We start from the raw sequence: 21636 nt of genomic DNA on the forward strand, positions 1-21636 counted from the left end.
AGACCAAAGGAGGTAAGTGTGTCCCTAGTTAGTTCCTGCTGGTGGGTTTGTGGCCTCGCTAACTTCAAGAATGGAGCCGCGGACCTTCGCCGTGAGTGTTACAGCTCTTAAAGATGGCATGGACCCAAAGAATGAGCAGTAGCAAGATTTACTGTGAAGAGCAAAAGAAGAAAGCTTCCACAGCGTGGAAGGGGACCTGAGTGGGTTGTTGCTGCTGGGGGGGGCGGGGTGTGGTGGCCAGCTTTTTATTCCCTTATTTATCTCCTCTGGTGTTCCGTTTCTGTGCTATCAGAATGCCTTTTTTTCAATCCTCCCTGCGATTGGCTACTTTTAGGATCCTGCTGATTGGTGCGTTTTACAGAGCGCTGATTGGTGTGTTTTACAGAGCACTGATTGGTGCATTTTACAATCTTCTTGTAAGAAAAGTTCTCCAAGTCCCCACTTGACCCAGGAAGTCCAGCTGGCTTCACCTCTCATAAGGACATTCAGCTAGAGCCAAAGTCAGAAGCATGGCTGACACATTTGCAGAACAGCAAGGAGGCCCGTGTGGACTGAGCAAAGGGGAAGCGTTGTATCAGAGGAGGTCACAGGGAGAAGGGGAAGAGTGGGTGGAGCATATAGGACCTGTGAGTTATTTTAAGGACTTGGTTTTTACTTTGAGTAAAGGGGGGGCCGTGTCAGGGTTTTAAGCAGAGATATCTGCTTAAAGGCCACTCTAACCACAGTGCTGAGAATAGATGAAGAGTGGCGGAAGCAGAGAGACAGGTTAGGAGGTTGTTGCACGGATGTAGGTGGGAGGCCACGGTGGCTTGAACCAGGGTGGTAGCAGTAGACAAGGTGAAGAGTTATCCCATAAAGGATGTATTTTGAAGCTAGAGCCCACTGGATTTTCTGATGGATCATTATATAGGAAGTAGGTGAATGAGAGGGGTTAGTGGTGACTCCAGGGCTTTTGGCCTGAGCAATTGGAAGGATGAGGATAGCTGAATTGAACAGCATTAGGGTGAGATATCATGAGTTCAGTTTTAGACTTACTGAGTCTTAGATGTCGGTTCACACCCAAGAGAGATGTAAAGTGAGCTGTTGGGTATATGAGTCTGAGGTTTGAGAGTGAGCCCTAGGCTAGAAATGTAAATGTGAAATTCATACCTGTGTGTACTGCATATATACTTACAGCCATGGGAATGGTGAGATCACAGGAAAGGAGTGGACCAGGGCCTGAGCCCTGGTTCCCCTGGCATCATTCTGGAGTCCCACAAGGCCCCACGAAGATCAAGGCTGCCATACAATGGTGTTACACTGCAGGGGTCTGGAAAGCCTTCTAGTCTGTCACTGATTGTTTGGCAGCTGCAGGGCGGGTGTTGGGACCTCTTGCTGACACTAGCAGCATCATCCTGTGTTCACATCACACTGCCCATCCTAATGTCTGTGCCCCTTGAACATTACACTGATGTCAGCTTCCATCTTACGAGGGCTTGGATCTTCTCAGGGAACCTTCCTTTTTGAAAGGAGGGGTTCAGGCTGGGCACGGTGGCTCACGCCTGTAATCCCAGTGCTTTGTGAGGCCAAGGCCAGTGGATCACCTGAGGTCAGGAGTTCGAGACCAGCCGGTCCAACATGGTGAAACACTGTCTCTACTAAAAATACAAAAATAGGCCAGACACGGTGGCTCACACTTGTAATCCCAGCACTTTGGGAGGCCAAGGCGGGTGGATCACTTGAGGTCAGGAGTTCAAGTCCAGCCTGGCCAACATGGCAAAACACCATCTCTACTAAAAAATACAAAAATTAGCTGGGCGTGGTGGCGGGTGCCTGTAATCCCAGCTACTCAGGAGGCTGAGCCAGGGAGAATTGCTTGAACCTGGGAGGCGGAGGTTGCAGTGAGCTGAGATCATGCCCACTGCACTCCAGCCTGGGGGACAGAGCAAGACTGTCTCAAAAAAAAGAAAAAATACAAAAATTAGCCAGGCATTGTGGCATGCACCTGTATGTAATCCCAGCTACTCAAGAGGCTGAGGCATGAGAATTGCTTGAGTCCGGGAGGCAGAGGTTGGTTGCAGTGAGCCAAGATGGTGCCACTGTACTCCAGCCTGGGTGACAGAGCGAGACTGTCTCAAAAAACAAAAACGAAGGTTCTTCTTGGCTTTGGATACACCTGTGCGATATGGGAAGCTACAGCCTGAACAGCTCTCTCTTTAGAGTGCCCTGATGGCAGCCCAGGTGGCCTAGATTCTCTAGGCCTTCCTCGTTTTCTTTTTTTGAGTGGTTTTATGTGAATGAATTAATTTTTTTTAATAAACCATTTCTTCCTTTTTTCTTTTCTTTTTTTTTTTTTTTTTTTTAAGACCAGGTCTTGCTCCATTGCCCAGGCTGGAGTACAGTGATGCTATCATGCCTCACTGCAGCCTTGAACTCATAGGCCCAAGCGATTCCCCCACCTCAGCCTTCTGAGTAGCTGGGACCACAGGCATGCACCACCACACCCAGATAATTTCTTTTTTTTTTTTTTTTTGAGACGGAGTCTCACTCTGTCGCCCAGGCTGGAGTGCAGTGGCGCAGTCTTGGCTCACTGCAACTTCCACCTCCCGCCATTCTCCTGCCTCAGCCTCCCAAGTAGCTGGGACTACAGGCGCCTGCCACCATGCCCGGCTAATTTTTTCATATTTTTAGTAGAGACGGGGTTTCACCGTGTTAGCCAGGATGGTCTCGATCTCATGACCTCATGATCCGCCTGCCTCGGCCTCCCAAAGTGCTGGGATTACAGGCATGAGCCACTGTGCCCAGCCCCAGACCCAGATAATTTCTGTGTGTGTGTGTAGAGATGGATCTCACCGTATTGCCCAAGCTGGTGTCGAACTCCTGGCCGCAAGCAATCCTCCCTCCTTGGCCTTCCAAAGTGTTGTGATTATGGGCATGAGCCACCATACCTGGTCCCATAATATTGTTAATAATCCAATGTATCCATTTATCTGTTGTTTTGTTCATTGGAATTTTTTAAATTATGGCAAAATATGCATAACATAACATTTACCATTTTAACCATTTTTAAGTGTACATTTCAGTGGTATTAAGTGCATTCATGTTGTTTTGCCTGGGCCCTCTTCTTAAGTGTGTAAAACCCTTTCTTATGCCTCATGCATGCCCCAGTCCATATGTCAGTCTCTGGGACAAATCCAGGTTGCCAGCAAGCCACTGTAATAGGGAACAATACTTGAAGACACTATGCTGAGTGAAATAAGCTAGTCACAAAAGGGCAAATGCTGTATGATTCTACTTATGTGAGGTACCTAGAGTTGTAAAATTCATAGAGACAGAAAGTAGAATGGTCCAGGCATGGTGGCTCACAATTGTAATCTCAGCACTTTGGGAGGCCAAGGCAGGAGGATCACTTAAAGCCAGGAGTCTGAGGTTGCAGTGAGCTATGATTGTGCCACTGCACTCCAGCCTGGGCATCAGATCAAGACCCTATTTAAAATAATAATAAAGTAGGGAACTATACCTTTGCATGGTAAAATTAAAGTTGTTCTTATTTACCATAAGCAATAATAGCGGTTTCCACAAAACTTATTTTCTCTTTTGTAATTTATGACCCAGTATACCTCTTTAGACACAACTTGAAATTGGATCTCTATTACTCATCAAAGAAGGGTCAGTTAGCATGAGCAATATAGTGAGACCTTGTCTGTACAAAAAAAAAATTTTTTTTTAATTAGCTGAGCATGATCATCCTGTAGATCCTGTTAGCATGAAAAGTCTGTATGGCATGACAGCTACTTTAAGGGGAAGATAAGATTTCTTTCTACTTCTAAGTGATGCTATGATACCTTAAGCACTAAGGCAGAGCTAGTAATGCTTTTTTAGTTTCACAGATCAAGGTAATCTGATTTTAACAGATCAAGGTAAAATGCTTATTTTAACAGATCAAGGTAATCGTTGTAAAATGTATATAACATGATGTTAACATTATGGTCTAAGTGTTTAGCTATCAAGCCGGATTCCTTAGTAGACCAAATCTTGTTATCAAAGTATTCTTGAGCTATACCCTTGATGTTTAGAAAAAAAGTATTTGTTACATCTCATAGGATCTACTTTTTGAACTTTTCGTCCCCTGTAGTTGCCAATTCTGCATGTACTAGTCCTCTAGAAATAGGTTAAACTGAAGCAACTTGACGGAAGGAAGTCTCCACAGGGCTTGTTTTCCAAGGGAAAGTATTGTTTGGAGAAGCAAAGTTACAAGCCTACCTAAGTATATCATAAAGCTGTTCAAAAATAACTCAGCCAGTCTTGTGGATGGAAACGTAGTGCCTGAGTCACATTCTGCTTAAAGTTGTAACAGATACAGAGGAGTTAAAAAAATAGCTGAGCATGATGATGTGTGCCTGTGGTCCCAGCTACTCAGTACGCTGAGCTGGGAGGATCACTTGAACCAAGGAAGCAGAGGTTGCAGTGAGGTATTATCACACCGCTGCACTTCAGCCTGGGTGACAGAACAAAACCCTGTCTCTTTTTTTAAATTTTTTTAAATTTTTAATTTTTTTTTATTTGTGCGCTTTTTATTGTCCAAACCCAGACCCTGTCTCAAAAACAAACAAACAAACAAAAAAACAGAAGGTCAATGTATGTTTCCCCAAGTATCTTACTCAGAGTTGTCCAGAAAAATAGAACCAATGTTCTGTGAGAACCAATGTTTTATATATATACACACACACACACACACGGAATCATAGATCTATAGGAATATAGGAAGAGACATAAAGGACTGGCTCATGTGATTGTGGATGCTAAGAAGTCCCACCCTCTGCTGTCTGCAAGCTGGAGACCTGAGAAAGCTGATATGTCCAGTCTGAGTTCCAGACTGGGTCCAAAGGCCTGAGTACCAGGAATGACAATGTCTGGTGTCTCACAACAGGAGGAAATGGATGTCCTAGCTCATGCAGAGAGTAACTTTGCTCTTCCTCTGCCACTTTGTTCTTTTCAGGTCCTCAGCAGATTGGATGATGCCCACCTGAATTTGTGAAAGCATATCTTCTTTATTCAGTCTACTGATTCAACTGCTAATCTCTTCCGAAAACACTCACAGACATACCCAGAAATAATGTTTTACCAGCTATGTGGAGATCCTTGAACCCAGTCAAATTTACATATAAAATTAACCATAACAGCTGAGGAGAATGAGACCATACAGCTAATATTTTAGGATATTGAATTTTATTTAGCATTCTATCTTATACTTGGCATTTTATTACTTTTCTGCCTTGTTATTTCTTTTGCAGGAGAGGAGTTCATTACTTCGGAAGTGGTACAATTTAATGATACAAAATAAGGATGACCTTGCCAGAATAATCACAGCTGAAAGTGTAAGTTCAGGATTCTGGCTTGCTGCACTGAGAAATTCTCCAAGAATTTTTACACTAAACTTGGGAAAGCCCCTGACTTCCCTTCACTGCTGGCTGTAGCTAAAGAATATGTGATTCCTTCTCTACTGATCAAATACCAAATCATTATTGTGCCAGGGTACTTAGATTTGCTAAAATAAAATTTGTATGCTCTAGTTTATTCTTTAATAGTATCCAAAAATAGATTTTGTTTGCAACTATATGAATAACTGCTGTTGCACCATTCTGATTTTTTTCCATGTTACTGTTTTGGTTGCTTTTTTTTTTAATATTGTTTGTACATTTTTTAATGTACCAATACTTCTTCCATAGATATAATAAATTATTTCATATCATGGTTACAATACTTAGAAGATATTGAAAGGAGGAAAAAATTAGATGTTTCCTAATTTGTAAACATATTGAGAATGCAAATGACTCTTGTGGTTTAGGGTGATACATTCATCATTGTAATTCTGCTTTTAAAAACTCACACCGAAGTCAGAAATGCTCCCCACTCCATGGGTATCGTTATAGGAGACTTTTCTAGTCTTCTTGCACCTTGAAGAATTTAGGAACACAGAGCCATGCTTTTATTATTAGAAGGTAATACATGGGTTCTTTTCTGATTTAATTTAGGGAAAGCCACTGAAGGAGGCACATGGAGAAATTCTCTATTCCGCCTTTTTCCTAGAGTGGTTCTCTGAGGAAGCCCGCCGTGTTTACGGAGACATTATCTACACCCCGGCAAAGGACAGGCGGGCCCTGGTCCTCAAGCAGCCCATAGGCGTGGCTGCAGTCATCACCCCGGTAGGTGACAGGATCAGCAAGATCCTAGGGTGGGAGGTTGGATAGGGAGTTGGGAAACAATTCATTCTTCCTCATGAGCAGGTGTGCTCATCCTGTTAGTTTTGTCACCTGTTCCTGGTTTCCTGATGCTTTCGCTGGATGTGGAAGTGTGTTTCCTGGTCCTCTGTGATGATGTTAGCTGTGGTGGCAGTGAGTGGAAGGATGCGTTTCTAATGCCTGCAAAAGTGAGATGAGCCGCAGGAGGACCCAGGGGCTTTTCTGACTTGGCATGGAGGCTTCTTCCTGGCCTTAGCCTAACACCTCTGAAAAGATCTTCCAGTATTTATAACTTTTAAAAAGACTTAAGATACAATACATTTTTAAACTTGCCATAGTTTAGAAAAAAGTATGCTTAATTGATGGTTGTCATCAATAACAAAGCATTTGTGGACCCACCAGCAGGCATTGGGCAAGGTTCTAGAGGTAAAAAGGCTAAGAAATAAGATATCACATCTGCCTGGATGGGGCTGCAGTATATTTGTGGAACGCCCAGCTTTCCCTCTGGGTCCTGCCTTCTACTAGGTCCCATATTAACTTCTCTCCTGTATCTGTCAGCTGGTCTCGAGACGTCTGTGCTTTTCCTGCTCAGCATAGTTACAGACAGAATCCCACTGATTGCCTAGACTGACTAGGTTTGACTTGAAGGTCACTATTTACTAACTGTGCAACCTTGGCCAAATTACTTAGCTGCACTGTCTCCGTTTTCTCGAACTTGCAAATGAGGTTAATATGAACCTCATTGGGTTGTGATAAGGATTTAATTAATTTTAATTTTGAAGTACTTAGAAAAATACCTGATACAGAGTAAGTACTATATAATAGAGTTTTTCAAAATAAAATACTGTTATTATAGGTATATCTATAGGCATCTATAAATATGTATGTGGAAGGAAGTAATAAATCATCTGCCATTTTCAAAACCATTGCTAATATTTACTCCCGTGGGCCTCAGGCCAAATCCAGCCCACTGCCTATGTTTGTAAATAAAGTTTTATTGGGACACAGCCACACCCATTCATACACCTACTATCTGTGGCTGTTTTCACAATACAGCTGCAGAGTTGAGTAACTGCCATAGAAACCATACATCCTACATAGCCTAAAAATTTTATGATCTGGCCCTTCACAGAAAAAGTTGACTGACACTTGGTCTAACTCATTTTTTACTGTGTTAAATTCTAAAAATATTTCCTATCTTCATGAGCCTTTATCTCAGAGTCCCTCAAGTTGGCAGGGGGCCAGGTGTTCTGAGAGCTCACCTGTGCAGCCAAACGGGTTTGTCAATCAGTTGTGCAATGAAATTTGCTCACTGACTTCCTCACCTGCCTTCCTTTACACTAATGAGGTGGTCCTTCCTCTCACATACTTCCTCTGCTCTTCTAACCCCAGTGGAATTTCCCCAGTGCCATGATCACCCGGAAGGTGGGGGCCGCCCTGGCAGCCGGCTGTACCGTGGTGGTGAAGCCTGCAGAAGACACGCCCTTCTCTGCCCTAGCCCTGGCTGAGGTGAGCCGCTCTCCCTGTGTTTGTACAAAGTCCAAAGCAAAGTCCAAACATGGATGTTTGTCTGGGACAGAAAGAAGTAATTTTGGAGGCTACTTCTTTGCTTATGTCTCCTGATGTATGGTGTTGTGTTTTAATCTACTGGCAATTACTTTAAGTCAGCTGTAGCTCTTTTGGGGAAAAAAAATGGATGAGGGATTTTCTGACATCTGCAGGCCATGTGTTTTCAGCCTACTGTAAAAATGGTATCTATCCATCATCTTCATGAAATAGGCACTTAAACGTGGGTGTTTCTCACATTTAGGACACTTCTTATTTACTATTCCCATTCCCAGTTCAATCTGCCTTCCGTTAGATCTTATTCTTTTGTTTGAAAACCTCAAGTGGCCTCTTGTGTCACTCACTCAGTAAAGTCCAGATTCCTTACTGGTTTTTAAGGTCCTATAAGATGTCACTTCCCACCCCCCAGTATGCCTCTGACTTTGTCCATCACGCTGGAGCCCCTCACTCTTCATTCATCTGCTTGGACCACTCTGGCCCCTGCCGCTTTCCAGACCCCACCAGCCTTGCCCTCCACTCAAACTTTATACTTTCCTTCTGTCTGGAGCACTCTCCCCCAGATACCCCCATAACTAGCTTCTTCACATCTTCACTCAAATGCCTCTCTCCCAGGAAGGCCTTCCATGGCCACCTTGTCTAAAAATCACAATTTGGCTGGGTGTGGTGGCTCACACCTGTAATCCCAGAACTTTGGGAGGCCAAGGCGGGCAGATCACTTGAGGTCAGGAGTTCGAGACCAGCCTGACCAACATGCTGAAACCCTGTCTCTACTAAAAATACAAAATTAGCTGGGCGTGGTGGCACGTGCCTGTAATCCCAGCTACACAGGAGGCTGAGGCAGGAGAATCGCTTGAACCCTGGGGGCGGAGATTGCAGTGAGCCGAGATCGTGTCACTGCACTCCAGCCTGGGCAACAGAGAGACTCTATCTCAAAAAAAAAAAAAATCACAACCTCACACTCTGATGCTCCTGATCCCCTCCTCTGCTTTGCTTTTTTCCCCATAACACCTGAAACCACCTACCCTATCACTATTTGTAGTCCTTTTCAGTGGGCAGGGCTAGGGGATATACATATATATGTACACACATGTACACACACAATAAAATGCTACAGAAATTCCTACGGAAACTTCCAATTCAAATTCAGTCCTATAGAGTTTTTACTTATTTTATATTATATCTGCATCTCCTCCTTTCCTGGTTTTTTTTTTTTTTTTTTTTTTTTTTTTTGTCTAGCTCTGTCTCCCAGGCTGGAATGCAGTGGCGCGATCTCAGCTCACTGCAACCTCTGCCTCCCAGGTTCAAGAATTCTCTGCCTCAGCCTCCCGAGTAGCTGGGATTACAGATGCCCGCCACCGCACACAGCTAATTTTTGTATTTTTAGTAGAGACTGGATTTCACCATCTTGGCCACACTGGTCTTCAACTCCTGACCTTGTGATCCACCCGCCTTGGCCTCCCAAAGTGCTGGGATTACAGGCATGAGCCACCACGCCCAGCCTCTTTCCTGGTTTCTAAAGACTCAGGAAATGACTGAATTAATATTCCATATGTACTCATTATACAGAACAACAGCTTCTGAATATTAATTTTATTTGTTTTAAATATTAATTTTAATATCACCAATGTGCCTATTGAAAATGGTTTACTTTTTTGGCATTTTCTCTTTCCATTCTCATTTTTAGTAATAAACTTTTAGAATAGTTTTACATTTACAGAAAAATTGCATAGATGGGCTATTTCCCACATATCCCACATTCAATTTCTCCTATTACTAGCAGCTTACATTAGTATAGTATATTTGTTACAATTAATGAATCAATAGTGATACATTGTTATTAACTAAAGTCCATACTTTACAATCCATTCTAAGATTTTATTAGTCTGTACCTAGTCCCCTTTTTCTGTTTCAGGATCTGGTCCAGGATATCCCATTACATTTAATTGTCTTGTCTCCTTAATCCCTCTTGGCTATGAACATTTCTCTGTATTTTAAAATAGTTATACTGTATCTGCATTGCCAAAACTACAACCATTACATGCTCTAGTCTCTCCAGTTTAACCCTCCTTTAGACTCAGTTCAACAAGCAGCTGTATGTTTATGCTCACCACCAGTGCTTATGTCAATGTCTCTCTAGACATTTGGTGATCCGAACCTCAGTCTGTATTAGATTCCTTAGGAAGGGCTCGTGGGAATAGTATTTTCCCTTCTTAAATGTTGACAGTAGTCTGGGCCTATTGTGCTTATAAATCAGTTTTGCTAGGTATAAAATCCTTGGCTCACATTTTTTTTTTACTTGATTATCTTAAATATATTCTCCATTTTCTTCTGATGTAAAGTGTTGCTCTTGAAAATTCAGATAGTAACCTAAGTTTCTTGCCCTTATAAGTCAACTTTTTTTTTTTTTTTTAACCTAGATACACGAAAGTGTTTGGTTTGTTTTTTTTTTCCCCCTTTATCTTTAAAGACCAGTAATGTCACTAGAATATGTCTTTGTGATATTGCTTTGAGTCCATACTCTAGGTATGCAGTGTACTCTTTCAGTATGTAGTTTCCAGCCTTTTTGTTTTATATCTCTATAAAGTTTTCAGGATTTGTTCCTCAGCATTGGTTTGGTTTTACTCCTTTAGGAACTCCTATTATCCATGAATTGAATCTTTTTTGTCACTTTCTCTTGTATCTTTTTCACCTTTTCCCTAATTTTTAAAATTATCTTTCTTTTTTATCTGGGTACAAAATGTCTGATTTTATTTTATTTTTTAATTTTTATTTCCATAGGTTATTGGGGAACAGGTGGTATTTGGTTACAGGATTAAGTTCTTTACTGGTGATTTGTGAGATTTTGGTGCGCCCATCACCTGAGCAGTATACACTGCACACAGTTTGTAGTCTTTTATCCCTTGCCCCCTTCCCACCCTTTCTCTGAGTCCCCAAAGTCCATTGTGTCATTCTTATGCCTTTGCTTCCTCACAGCTTAGCTCCCACTTATGAGTGAGAACATATGATGTTTAGTTTTCCATTCCTGAATTATTTAACTTAGAATAATAGTCTCCAGGCCAGGCGCAGTGGCTCACGCCTGTAATCCCAGCACTTTGAGAGGCCGAGGCAGGCAGATCACAAGGTCAAGAGATCGAGACCATCCTGGCTAACATGGTGAAACCCCGTCTCTACTAAAAATACAAAAATTAGCTGGGCATGGTGGCGCACACCTGTAGTCCCTGCTACTCGGGAGGCTGAGGCAGGAGAATCACTTGAACGGAGATGTGGAGGTTGTAGTGAGCCAAAATCATGCCACTGCACTCCAGCCGTGTGACAGAGCGAGACTCCATCTCAAAAAAAAAAAAAAAAGAATAATAGTCTCCAATCTCATCCAGCCTGCGAATAACTGCGAATGCCATTAATTCATTCCTTTTTATGGCAGAGTAGTATTCCATCCTATGTATAAACCACATAGGATACAGTTTATCCACTCATTGATTGATGGGCATTTGGGTTGGTTCCACATTTTTGCAATTGAATTGTGCTGCTATAAACATGCATGTGCAAGTATCTTTTTTGTATAATACTTCTTTTCCTCTGTGTGGGTGGCAAGCCACCCAGGTGCCAAGGCAAGAGACCAAGGACACGAGCTGTTCCAGTATAATAAAATATAAAATTAGAATAGTTATACCAGATATAGATCTTAGATATGATTATATATAAATATCATTAATCATTAGTTGGTAGCAATTACTCTTTATTCCAATATTATAATAATCCTCACTCTATAATCATAACCTAGGAAAAACCAGGCCATACAGAGATAGGAGCTGAGAGGACATAGTGAGGAGTGACCAGAAGACAACAGTGCAAGCCTTCTGTTATGCCCAGACAGGGCCACCAGAGGGCTCCTTGGTCTAGCGGTGACACCAGCGTCTGGGAAGACGCCTGCTGCCAAGCGGACCGTGGTCTAGCGGTAGCGCAAGTGTCAAGGAGAAACACCCACTACTTAGCAGACTGGGAAAGGGAGTCTCCCTTTCCCCAGGGGAGTTTGGAGAAGACTCTGCTCCTCCACCTCTTGTGGAGGGCCTGACATTAGTCAGGCTCACCCGCAGTTATCCGGAGGCCTAACCGTCTCCCTGTGATGCTGTGCTTCAGTGGTCACGCTCCTAGTCCGCCTTCATGTTCCATCCTGTACACCTGGCTCTGCCTTTTAGATAGCAGTAACAAAATTTGTGAAAGTACTAAAAGTCTCTAATAAGCAGAAATAATGGCGTAAGCTGTCTCTCTCTCTGTCTCCTCTCTCTCTCTGCCTTGGCTGCCAGGCAGGGAAGGGCCCCCTGTCCAGTGGACACGTGACCCACGTGGCCTTATCTATCATTGGAGATGGCTGATTCTCCTTATCCTGCCCCTTTGTCTTGTATCCAGTAAATATCAGTGCAGCCTGGCATTCGGGGCCACTACCAGTCTCCACGACTTGGTGGTAGTGGTCCCCTGAGCCCAGCTGCCTTTTATCTCTTTGTCTTGTGTCTTTATTTCTACACTCTCTCATCTCCACACACAGGGAGAGACCCACCGACCCTGTGGGGCTGGTCCCTACACCTCTGGGTAGATACCCAGTAGTGGGATTGCTGGATCAAATGGTAGTTCTACTTTTAGTTCTTTAAGGAATCTCCACACTGTTTTCCATAGTGGTTGTACTAGTTTACATTCCTGCCAGCAATGTAGAAATGTTCCCTGTTCACCACATCCATGCTAACATCTATTATTTTTTAATTTTTTGACTATGGCCAACCTTGCAGGAGTAAGGTGGTACTGCATTGTGGTTTTGATTTACATTTCCTTGATCATTAGTGATGTAGAGCATTTTTTCATATGTTTGTGGGTCATTTGTATATCTTCTTTTGAGAATTGTCTATTCATGGCCTTAGCCCACTTTTTGATGGGATTTTTTTTTCTTTGTTGTTAATTTGTTTGAGTTTGTTGTAGATTCTGTATATTAGTCCTTTGTCAGATGTACAGATTGTGAAGACTTTCTCTTGCTCTGTGGGTTGTCTGTTTACTCTGCTGACTGTTCCTTTTGCCATGCAAAAGCTCTTTAGTTTATTTAAGTCCCAGCTATTTATCTTTGTTTTAGTTGCATTTGCTTTTGAGTTCTTGGTCATGAAATCCTTGCCTAGGCCAATGGCTAGAAGGGTTTTTCCAACGTTATCTTCTAGAATTTTTATAGTTTCAGGTCTTGGATTTAAGTTCTTGATTCATCTTGAGTTTATTTTGTATAAGGTGAGAGATGAGGATCCAGTTTTATTCTCCCACATGTGGCTTGCCAATTATCCTAGCACCATTTATTTAGGGAGGATTCCCTCTTTCTCTGTCTTGTGGAATAGTGTCAATAGGATTGATACCAATTCTTCTTTGAATGTCTGGTAGAATTCTGCTGTGAATCTGTCTGGTCCTGAACTTTTTTTGGTTGGTAATTATTTTACTACCATTTCAGTCTGTTCGGGGTATCTCGTTCTTCCTGATTTAGGCTAGGAGGGCTGTATAGTTACAGGAATTTATCCATCTCCTCTAGGTTTTCTAGCTTATGTGTGTAAAGGTGTTCATAGTAGCCTTGAATGATCTTTTGTACTTCTGTGGTATCAGTTGTAATATCTCCCATTTCATTTCTAATTGAGATTATTTGGATTTTCTCTTCTCTTCTAAGGGTCTATCAATTTTATCTTTTCAAAGAACCAGCTTTTTGTATCATTTATATTTTGTATTTTTGTTTGTTTCTATTTCATTTAGTTCTGCTCTGATCTTGGTTATTTCCTTTTTTCTGCTGGGTTTGGGTTTGGTTTGTTCTTGTTTCTCTAGTTCTTTGAGGTGGGACCTTAGATTATCTATTTATGCTCTTTCAGACTTTTTGATGTAAGCATTTAGGACCATGAACTTGGCTCTTGGCACCACCTTTGCTGTATCCCAGAGGTTTTGATATGTTGTGTCACTGTTGTCATTCAGTTCAAATAATTTTTTAATTTCCATCTTGATTCCATTTTTGACCTAATGATCATTCAGGAGCAAGTTATTTAATTTCCATGTATTTGCATGGTTTTGAAGGTTCCTTTTTGGAGTTGATTTCCAGCTTTATTCCACTGTGGTCTGAGACAGTGCTTGATATAATTTCAATTTTCTTAAATTTATTGAGGCTCGTTTTGTGGCCTATCATATGGTCTATCTTGGAGAAAGTTCCATGCACTAATAAATAGAATGTATATTCTGCAGCTATTGGATAGTGTTCTGTAAATATCTGCTAAGTCAATTTGTTCCAGGGTATGGTTTAAATCTAGTGTTTCTTTGTTAACTTTCTGTCTTGATGACCTGTCTAGTGCTGTCAATGGAGTATTGAAATCCCCCATTATTATTGTGTTGCTGTCTATCTCATTTCTTAGGTCTAATAGTAATTGTTTTATAAATTTGGGAGCTCCAGTGTTACATGCATGTATATTTAGGATTGTGATATTTTCCTGTTGAACGAGGCCTTTTATCAATACGTAATGTCCCTCTCTGTCTTTTTGAACTGCTGTTGCTTTAAAGTTTGTTTTGTCTAATACAAGAATAGCTACTCCTGCTCACTTTTGGTGTCCATTTGATTGGAATGCCTTTTTCCACCCCTTTACCTTAAGTTTCTGTGAGTCCTTGTGTGTTAGGTGGGTCTCTTGAAGGCAACAGAAAGTTGGTTGGTGAACTCTCATCCATTCTGCAATTCTGTATCTTTTAAGTGGAGTATTTAAGGCATTTACATTCAATGTTTGTATTGAGATGTGAGGTACCATTCCAGTCATCATGCTATTTGTTGCCTGAATACTTTTGGGTTTTGTTTTGTTCTGTTTTTTAATTGTATTTTTGTTTTATAGGTCCTGTGAGATTTATGCTTTAAAGAGGTTCTGTTTTGATGTGTTTCCAGGATTTGTTTCAAGATTTGGAGCTCCTTTTATCAGTTCTTGTAGTGTTGGTTTGGTAGTGGCGAATTCTCTCAGCATGGGTTTGTCTGAAAAAGACTATCTTTTCTTCATAAATGCAGCTTAGTTTCTCTGGATACAAAATTCTTGGCTGATAATTGCTTTGTTTGAGGAGGCTGAAGATAGGGCCCCAGTCCCTTCCAGTTTGTAGGGTTTCTGCTGAGAAATCTGCTGCTAATCTGATAGGTTTTCCTTTATAGGTTATCTGGTGCTTTTGCCTCACAGCTCTTAAGACTCTTTCCTTCGTCTTAACTTCAGGTAACCTGATGACAGTGTGCCTAGGGGATGATCTTTTTGTGATGAATTTCCCAGGTGTTCTTTGTGCTTCTTGTATTTGGATGTCTAGGTCTCTAGCAAGGCTGGAGAAGTTTTCCTCGATTATTCCCCCAAATATGTTTTCCAAACTTTTAGAATTCTCTTCTTCCTCAGGGACACCGATTATTCTTAGGTTTGGTTGTTTAACATAATCCCAGACTTCTTTGAAGCTTTGTTCATATTTTCTTATTCTTTTTTGTCTTTGTTGATTGGGTTAATTTGAAAACCTTGTCTTTGAGCTTTGATGTTCTTTCTTCTGTTTGTCCAATTCTATTGCTGGGACTTTCCATAACATTTTGCATTTCTATAAGTGCACCCATTGTTTCCTGAAGTTTTGATTGTTTTTTATTTATGCTATCTATTTCATTGAAAATTTCTCCCCTTATTTCTTGTTATCTTTTTTTTTTTTTTTACTTCCTTAAATTGGGCTTTGCCTTTCTTTGTTGCCTCCCTGATTAGCTTAATAAATAACTATCTGAATTCTTTTTCGGGTAAATCAGGGACTTCTTCTTGATTTGGATCCATTGTTGGTGAGCGAATGTGATTTTTGGGGTGTGTTAAAGAATCGTGTTTTTTCATACTACCAGAGTTGGCTTTCTGGTTTCTTCTTATTGGGTTAGGCTCTGTCAGAGGGAAGGTCTAGGGCTGAAGGCTGTTGTTCAGATTTTTTTGTCCCATGGAGTGTTCCCTTGATGTAGTAGCTCCCCCTTTTCCTAGGGATGTGGCTTCCTGAGAGCCGAGCTGTAGTGATATCTGTCTTCTGGATCTAGCCACCCAGCAAGTCTACCAGGCTCCAGGCTGCTACTGAGGGTTATCTGCACAGAGTCCTGTGATGTGAACCATCTGTGGGTCTCTCAGCCGTAGATACCAGCACAGTATTTGGGGTGTCTCCCAGGTCCTGCAGGAGCAATCTGCTTCCTTCACAGGATCTGTGTGCTCTCTCAGTTTTCCTGATTTATTCCTGCAGTCGTTCTGGAGCAAGAGTTCACAATGCGAGCCTCCACATGCTGTTTTGTCCGTCTGAGTGGGAGCTGCAATCTAGTCCTGCTTCCCGTCCACCATGATCTCTAAAATTATCTTCCTTTTCACCTTCGATTTTTCTTAAGGTTATGTGTTTGTGTTTGTTCATGCTTGTGTTCCTTCTAATTTGGTTTTCATTTCTTAAATGATTTACTTCCTTCTTCTGATTCTTTCCTATATTCCTTCACCTCATTTCCAAAGTTTTCTAGCCTCAGTTCATGTTGGTTGTTCTTTTGAGCCTTGGTGTAATTTTCTTGTCATCTTTTACCTTGTTTTGAAATTGTAAGTTGCAGTTTGGGTCTGGTTTTTAATGCTGTTTGTTTTGGTTTGTTTTGTTTTTGAGACAGAGTTTCACTCTTGTTGCCCAGGCTGGAGTGAAATGACACAGTCTTGGCTCACTGCAATCTCCGCCTCCCAGGTTCAAGTGATTCTCCTGCCTCAGCCCTCCAAGTAGCTGGAATTACAGGCACACGCCATCATGCCCGTCTATTTTTTGCATTTTTAGTAGAGACGGGGTTTTGCCATGTTGGCCAGGCTTATCTGGAACTCCTGACCTCAAGTGATCCATCCACCTTGGCCTCCCAAAATGCTGGGATTACAGGTGTGAGCCACCACACCTGGCCCAGTTTGGGTCTGTTTTGTGGGCATGTCTTTCTGGTATGCTTTTGTCGTCTATAGGGATATTATTCTACTTATTATTTTTTCTATTTTTTTCTTTTTTTTTCTTGAGACAAGGTCTCACTCTGTCACCCAGGCCGGAGTACAGTGTTGCTATCATGGCTCACTGCAGCCTCAACCTCCCAGGCTCAAGCATTTCTCCTGCCTCAGCCTCCCAAGTAGCTGGAACTACAGGTGTGCACCACCACACCCAGCTAATTTTTTTTTTTATTTTTTTGTAGAGATAGGGTCTCACTATGTTGCGTAGGCTGGTATAGAACTTCTGGACTCAAACGATCCTCCCACACCAGCCTCCCAAACTGCTGGGGTTACAAGCATGAGCCACCACACCCAGCCTCTTTTCTTTTAACAACTTTTTATGGGATTTGACCTCAGTGTTTTTGTCAGAATTTTATTTTTATGTGAACTTTAAGTTTTCTGAACTTTTGGAAGGAGGCCCAGTTAGGAATATAGCTTCTTTTCCTTCACAGAGTACCTTTTGCTTCCTTGTGTATCATGTTCAAAAATAAGGCAGCTTGCTTCCTGAGACTCCCTGGCTCCATCCCCTTCCCCTGTTTTTATCAGGGCCTCCTCATCTTTCATCACATAGCTCCCAGGGGCTGGACTCTCCATGCCCTTCATTCCTTATTGCAGCATCCCATGTACTCATCTACTATTGATAGGGCAAGGCCCGCCCACTTACAGCTGCTGTTCTCAGATGGAACAGCTGTGGACTATTTGGGGTTCTCTGTTATGCGGTACACCACACGGCCCATTGCTGCCCCCTGCTTCCTGTCACACAGGTGCTGATATGACGCTCAGTTCTTGTCAACACAGGCAGTGTATTCTTACCCCCTTGTAATTTGTGGTTTGTGGAGATATCTTGTCATCTCATCTTGTTGTAAATGTTCATTATAATTGTCTTGTGAATGTCTCTGAGATTTTGGGTTTGCTGTCTAATTGCTGTTTTCATGAGGATATTGAGGGAGATTCACAAACTCATCTTCCCAGAATCTCCAGTCAGATTTATGTAATAAGCTAATTGTTAATGGAATCCAGAAATTAAAATAATTCAGGATATGTCTTATCCAAAGGGAATCTCTATGGAAAGAGCATGAGTGTCCAGATCAGGCAGCTGTGGGTTTGCATGCGGGTTCTGTTACTAGCTGTGGCCTTGGCTGGATTCTTCTCTGCTATGCCTCCCTTTCTTCATCATTCCCCTGGGAAATCACCTATGGAAAGGCTTTGCATGGCTGCCCTGCACCTAGTAGGTGTTCATTAAATGCCCCTTTTCACTTTCCCACCCTTGATTCTACAGGTGAATCAAGTAACTTTTTTCTTGGCATCGCCTTTGATTTTTCTCAGGACAGAAATTCAAGGTTTTTTATTTGTTTCTTTCTTTGTTTGAACAGACAGTGGCATTGAAATTTATACTCTGGCCAGGCACGGTGGCTCACAACTGTAATCCAAACACTTTGGGAGGCTGAGGTGGGCGGATTACTTGAGGTCAGGAGTTCAAGACCAGCCTGGCTAACATGGTGAAAACCGTCTCTACTAAAACTACAAAAATTAGCCAGGCACACATCTGTAATCCCAGCTATTCGGAAGGCTTAGGCAGGAGAAGCACTTGAATACGGGAGGCAGAGGTTGCAATGAGTGGAGATTATGCCAGTGCACTCCAGCCTGGGTGACAGAGCAAGACTGTCTTAAAAAAAAGAAAGAAACTTATACTTTAATAATTTTTTTTTTTTTTTTGAGACAGGGTCTTGTTCTGTTCCCCAGGCTGGAGTGCAGTGGCGCAACCTTGGCTCACTGCAACCTCAACCTCCTGGGCTCAAGTGATCCTCTCACCTCTGCCTCCCAAAGTGCTGAGATTACAGGCATGAGCCACCATGTCCGGTAGAAATTTTATTGTAATGATCTTTAACAACCCATGAATATTAATGTGACTTTAGCACTAATAAGAATTATATTTAAGTTTTAAATATATTCTTAGTCTGTCCCCAATGTCAGCTTAATTTTTCTTCCATTACTTTTTATTAAATATCTATTTATTTCTCTTTTCTTTTTTTTTTTTTTTTTTTTCAGTTTGGTAAATTGTTGCCACATGTTTGCTGTTTCTCTTTATAGCTTGCAAGCCAGGCTGGGATTCCTTCAGGCGTATACAATGTTATTCCCTGTTCTCGAAAGAATGCCAAGGAAGTAGGGGAGGCAATTTGTACTGATCCTCTGGTGTCCAAAATTTCCTTTACTGGTTCAACAACTACAGGAAAGGTATGTGACTCAAGTTTCAAAGAAAACAAATATCTTTCTAATATTTTATCTTGATAGATTATAAAAATACTATTTCATCCTGATCACCAATTTTGGAAAGATTTCCAGCAGAGTGTTAAAAGCTCTGTCGCAGGCCAAGCACAGTGGCTCACGCCTGTAATTCCAGCACTTTGGGGTGCTGAGGTGGGCAGATGACTTGAGGCCAGGAGTTCGAGACCAGCCTGGCCAACATGATGAGATCCCCTCACAGAAAATACAACAATTAACCAGGCATGGTGGTGCACACCCATAATCCCAGGTACTCAGGTGACTGAGGCATGAGAATCACTTGAACCCAGGAGACGAAGGTTGCAGCGAGCCGAGATTGTGCCACTGTGCTCCAGACTGGGTGACAGAGCAAGATTCTGTTTCAGAAAAAAAGGTCTGTTGGTTGAATACAGTAATATCTGACCATCCTCTGGGGATATTTTGGACAGTTCTTTATGGCGTGACATAGGTTCCTGCTTGACAAAACCAAAGAAATTGGGGCAGCGAGGGTCCCATTATTTTTGCATTATTTGTTGTATGTGAAGTGAGTGAAAGTTCTCTATTGTATTTTTTTCAGTTCTGGAATGCATGTTTCTTTCAATAATATAGAGTTAGAGATTCCAGAAACACACAATGTTGAAATGGATGTTTTTGAATTGAACAAAAATTGTGTTTAGTCTAAAAGTACTTAGGGAAATGGAAAGGTCTTTTCCTTTGAGTTTTTTCCCTTAAATGATGAAATGTTCTTTGCTAAAAACTTAATGTATGTGCCTGTAAGTAGATGTTTATTTATCCTTCTAAGTGTCCAAAAGAGGGCCGAGTGCTGTGGCTCACGCCTGTAATCCCAACACTTTGGGAGGCCGAGGTGGGTGGATCACGAGGTCAGGAGATCAAGACCATCCTGGCTAACACGGTGAAACCCCGTCTCTACTAAAGATACAAAAAATTAGCTGGGCATGGTGGCGGGCACCTGTAGTCCCAGCTACTTGGGAGGCTGAGGCAGGAGAATGGTGTGGACCTGGGCAGCAGAGCTTGCAGTGAGGTGAGCTAAGATCACACCACTGCACTCCAGCCTGGGCGACAGAGCGAGACTCTGTCTCAAAAAAAAAAAAAAAATTTTAAAAATTAAAAAAAATAAATAATAAAAAAAAATGTCCAAAAGAGAAAAAATCAAGGTCGAACAAAATTTTTGTTTATGGTGTTTCTCTTCAGATGGTGTGCTTTTTTCTACTAGTTTATATCTACATATACACATATATGTTTCTGTACTCATATTCATGTCCATAAACACATAACATAAAAAATAATATAAATCTGCCCAGGCGTGGTGGCTCACACCTGTAATCCTCACACTTTGAGAGGCCAAGGCAAGAGGATCACTTGAGCCCAACCTAGACAACATGGTGAAACCCTGTCTCTACAAAAAAAAAAAAATTAGCTGGGCTTGGTGGCACACACCTGTAGTCCCAGCTACCTGGGAGGGTGAGGTGAGAGGATCACCTGAGCCTGGGAGGTCGAGGCTGCAGTGAGTTGTGATGATGTCACTGCACTCCAGCCTGGGCAATAGGAGTGAGACCCTGCCTCAAAAAATAATAAAAATAAACAAGTCTAATTTCAAAGATTTTGTGCATCTATGGTCATTTTAGAAACCATGAGAAGCAGGAGGGAATAATTTAATTTTTTTTTTGAGATAGTTGCCCTGTCGCCCAGGCTGGAGTGCAGTGGCATGATCTCAGCTCACTGTAACCTCTGCTTCAAGTGATTCTTGTGCCTCAGACTCTTGAGTAGCTAGGATTACAGGTATGTGCCACTACTTCTGGCTAATTTTTGTATTTTCTGTAGAGATGGGGTTTCGCCGTGTTGGCCAGGCTGATCTGGAACTCCTGGCCTCAAGTGATCCTCCCTCCTTGGCCTCCCAAAGTGCTGGGATTATAGGTGTGAGCCAGCGTGCCCAGCTGGAATAATGTAATTTTAATGCCTCCCAACCATAATCACTTTTGTCATGCTATAAACTCATACTCAGGGAGTAGTGCTTCGGAATCCTACTATTCATTCATAATAGAAATAGGAATTTTTAGATCCATAAACTGCTATGCCCCTGATCAGTGGGTCTTACAATGCAAACTTACCCGCAGAAAGATTCAAATGTTACTACGAAGTAGTTGGAAAAAAAGAGGGAAGCCTGGGAGAAAGGGTGGTAAATACTTTGTTGTTCAAGCTAGAGAAATTCCCAGGATACTGGGCGAAGGGCAGCAACTCAGTTTTCTCAGCAAACTACCCTCATCTAACAGGGCTCCAGGAAAATATCAGCCATGACCCTGCCAAGTCTAGCTTTGCTCCTCTTGACCCAGGACAGTGATGCACCTCTAGTGACTGAATGGGAAATGTGACAAGTATAGCTGGAAGGATAACTGATGCATATAGCAAGCACCTCTGCTGAGCTGGTCTTCAGAGATTAGTGGCTGAGCTCCTGGTCCTAGGGTGGAGAACCTTGCCTCGTAACTGAGGCATACACAGCGAGCCTGTTCTAGGCATGCCTGCCCTACCCTTGCCTCTTTCTAGGGGCGCCACCT

The 21636-nt window shown here is 42.1% G+C and overlaps 1 protein-coding gene across 2 annotated transcripts in view; it reads left to right on the plus strand.

Annotated features, from left to right (window-relative positions):
* Positions 1–21636, plus strand: part of ALDH5A1 (aldehyde dehydrogenase 5 family member A1) — a 43832-nt gene that overhangs the window by 2455 nt on the left and 19741 nt on the right. Inside the window, exons 2-5 of one of the 2 annotated variants that reach the window (XM_032140725.2) lie at positions 5274–5357; positions 6015–6185; positions 7614–7730; positions 18893–19036. In XM_032140725.2, coding sequence (XP_031996616.1) covers positions 5274–5357; positions 6015–6185; positions 7614–7730; positions 18893–19036 — 516 coding nt within the window. The remainder of the gene's footprint in view (positions 1–5273; positions 5358–6014; positions 6186–7613; positions 7731–18892; positions 19037–21636) is intronic. The other variant, XM_032140726.2, reaches the window with a different exon arrangement.

Source organism: Hylobates moloch, unplaced genomic scaffold (assembly GCF_009828535.3).
Source record: "Hylobates moloch isolate HMO894 unplaced genomic scaffold, HMol_V3 SCAFFOLD_20, whole genome shotgun sequence".
In the NCBI taxonomy this organism is placed as follows: Eukaryota; Metazoa; Chordata; class Mammalia; order Primates; family Hylobatidae; genus Hylobates; species Hylobates moloch.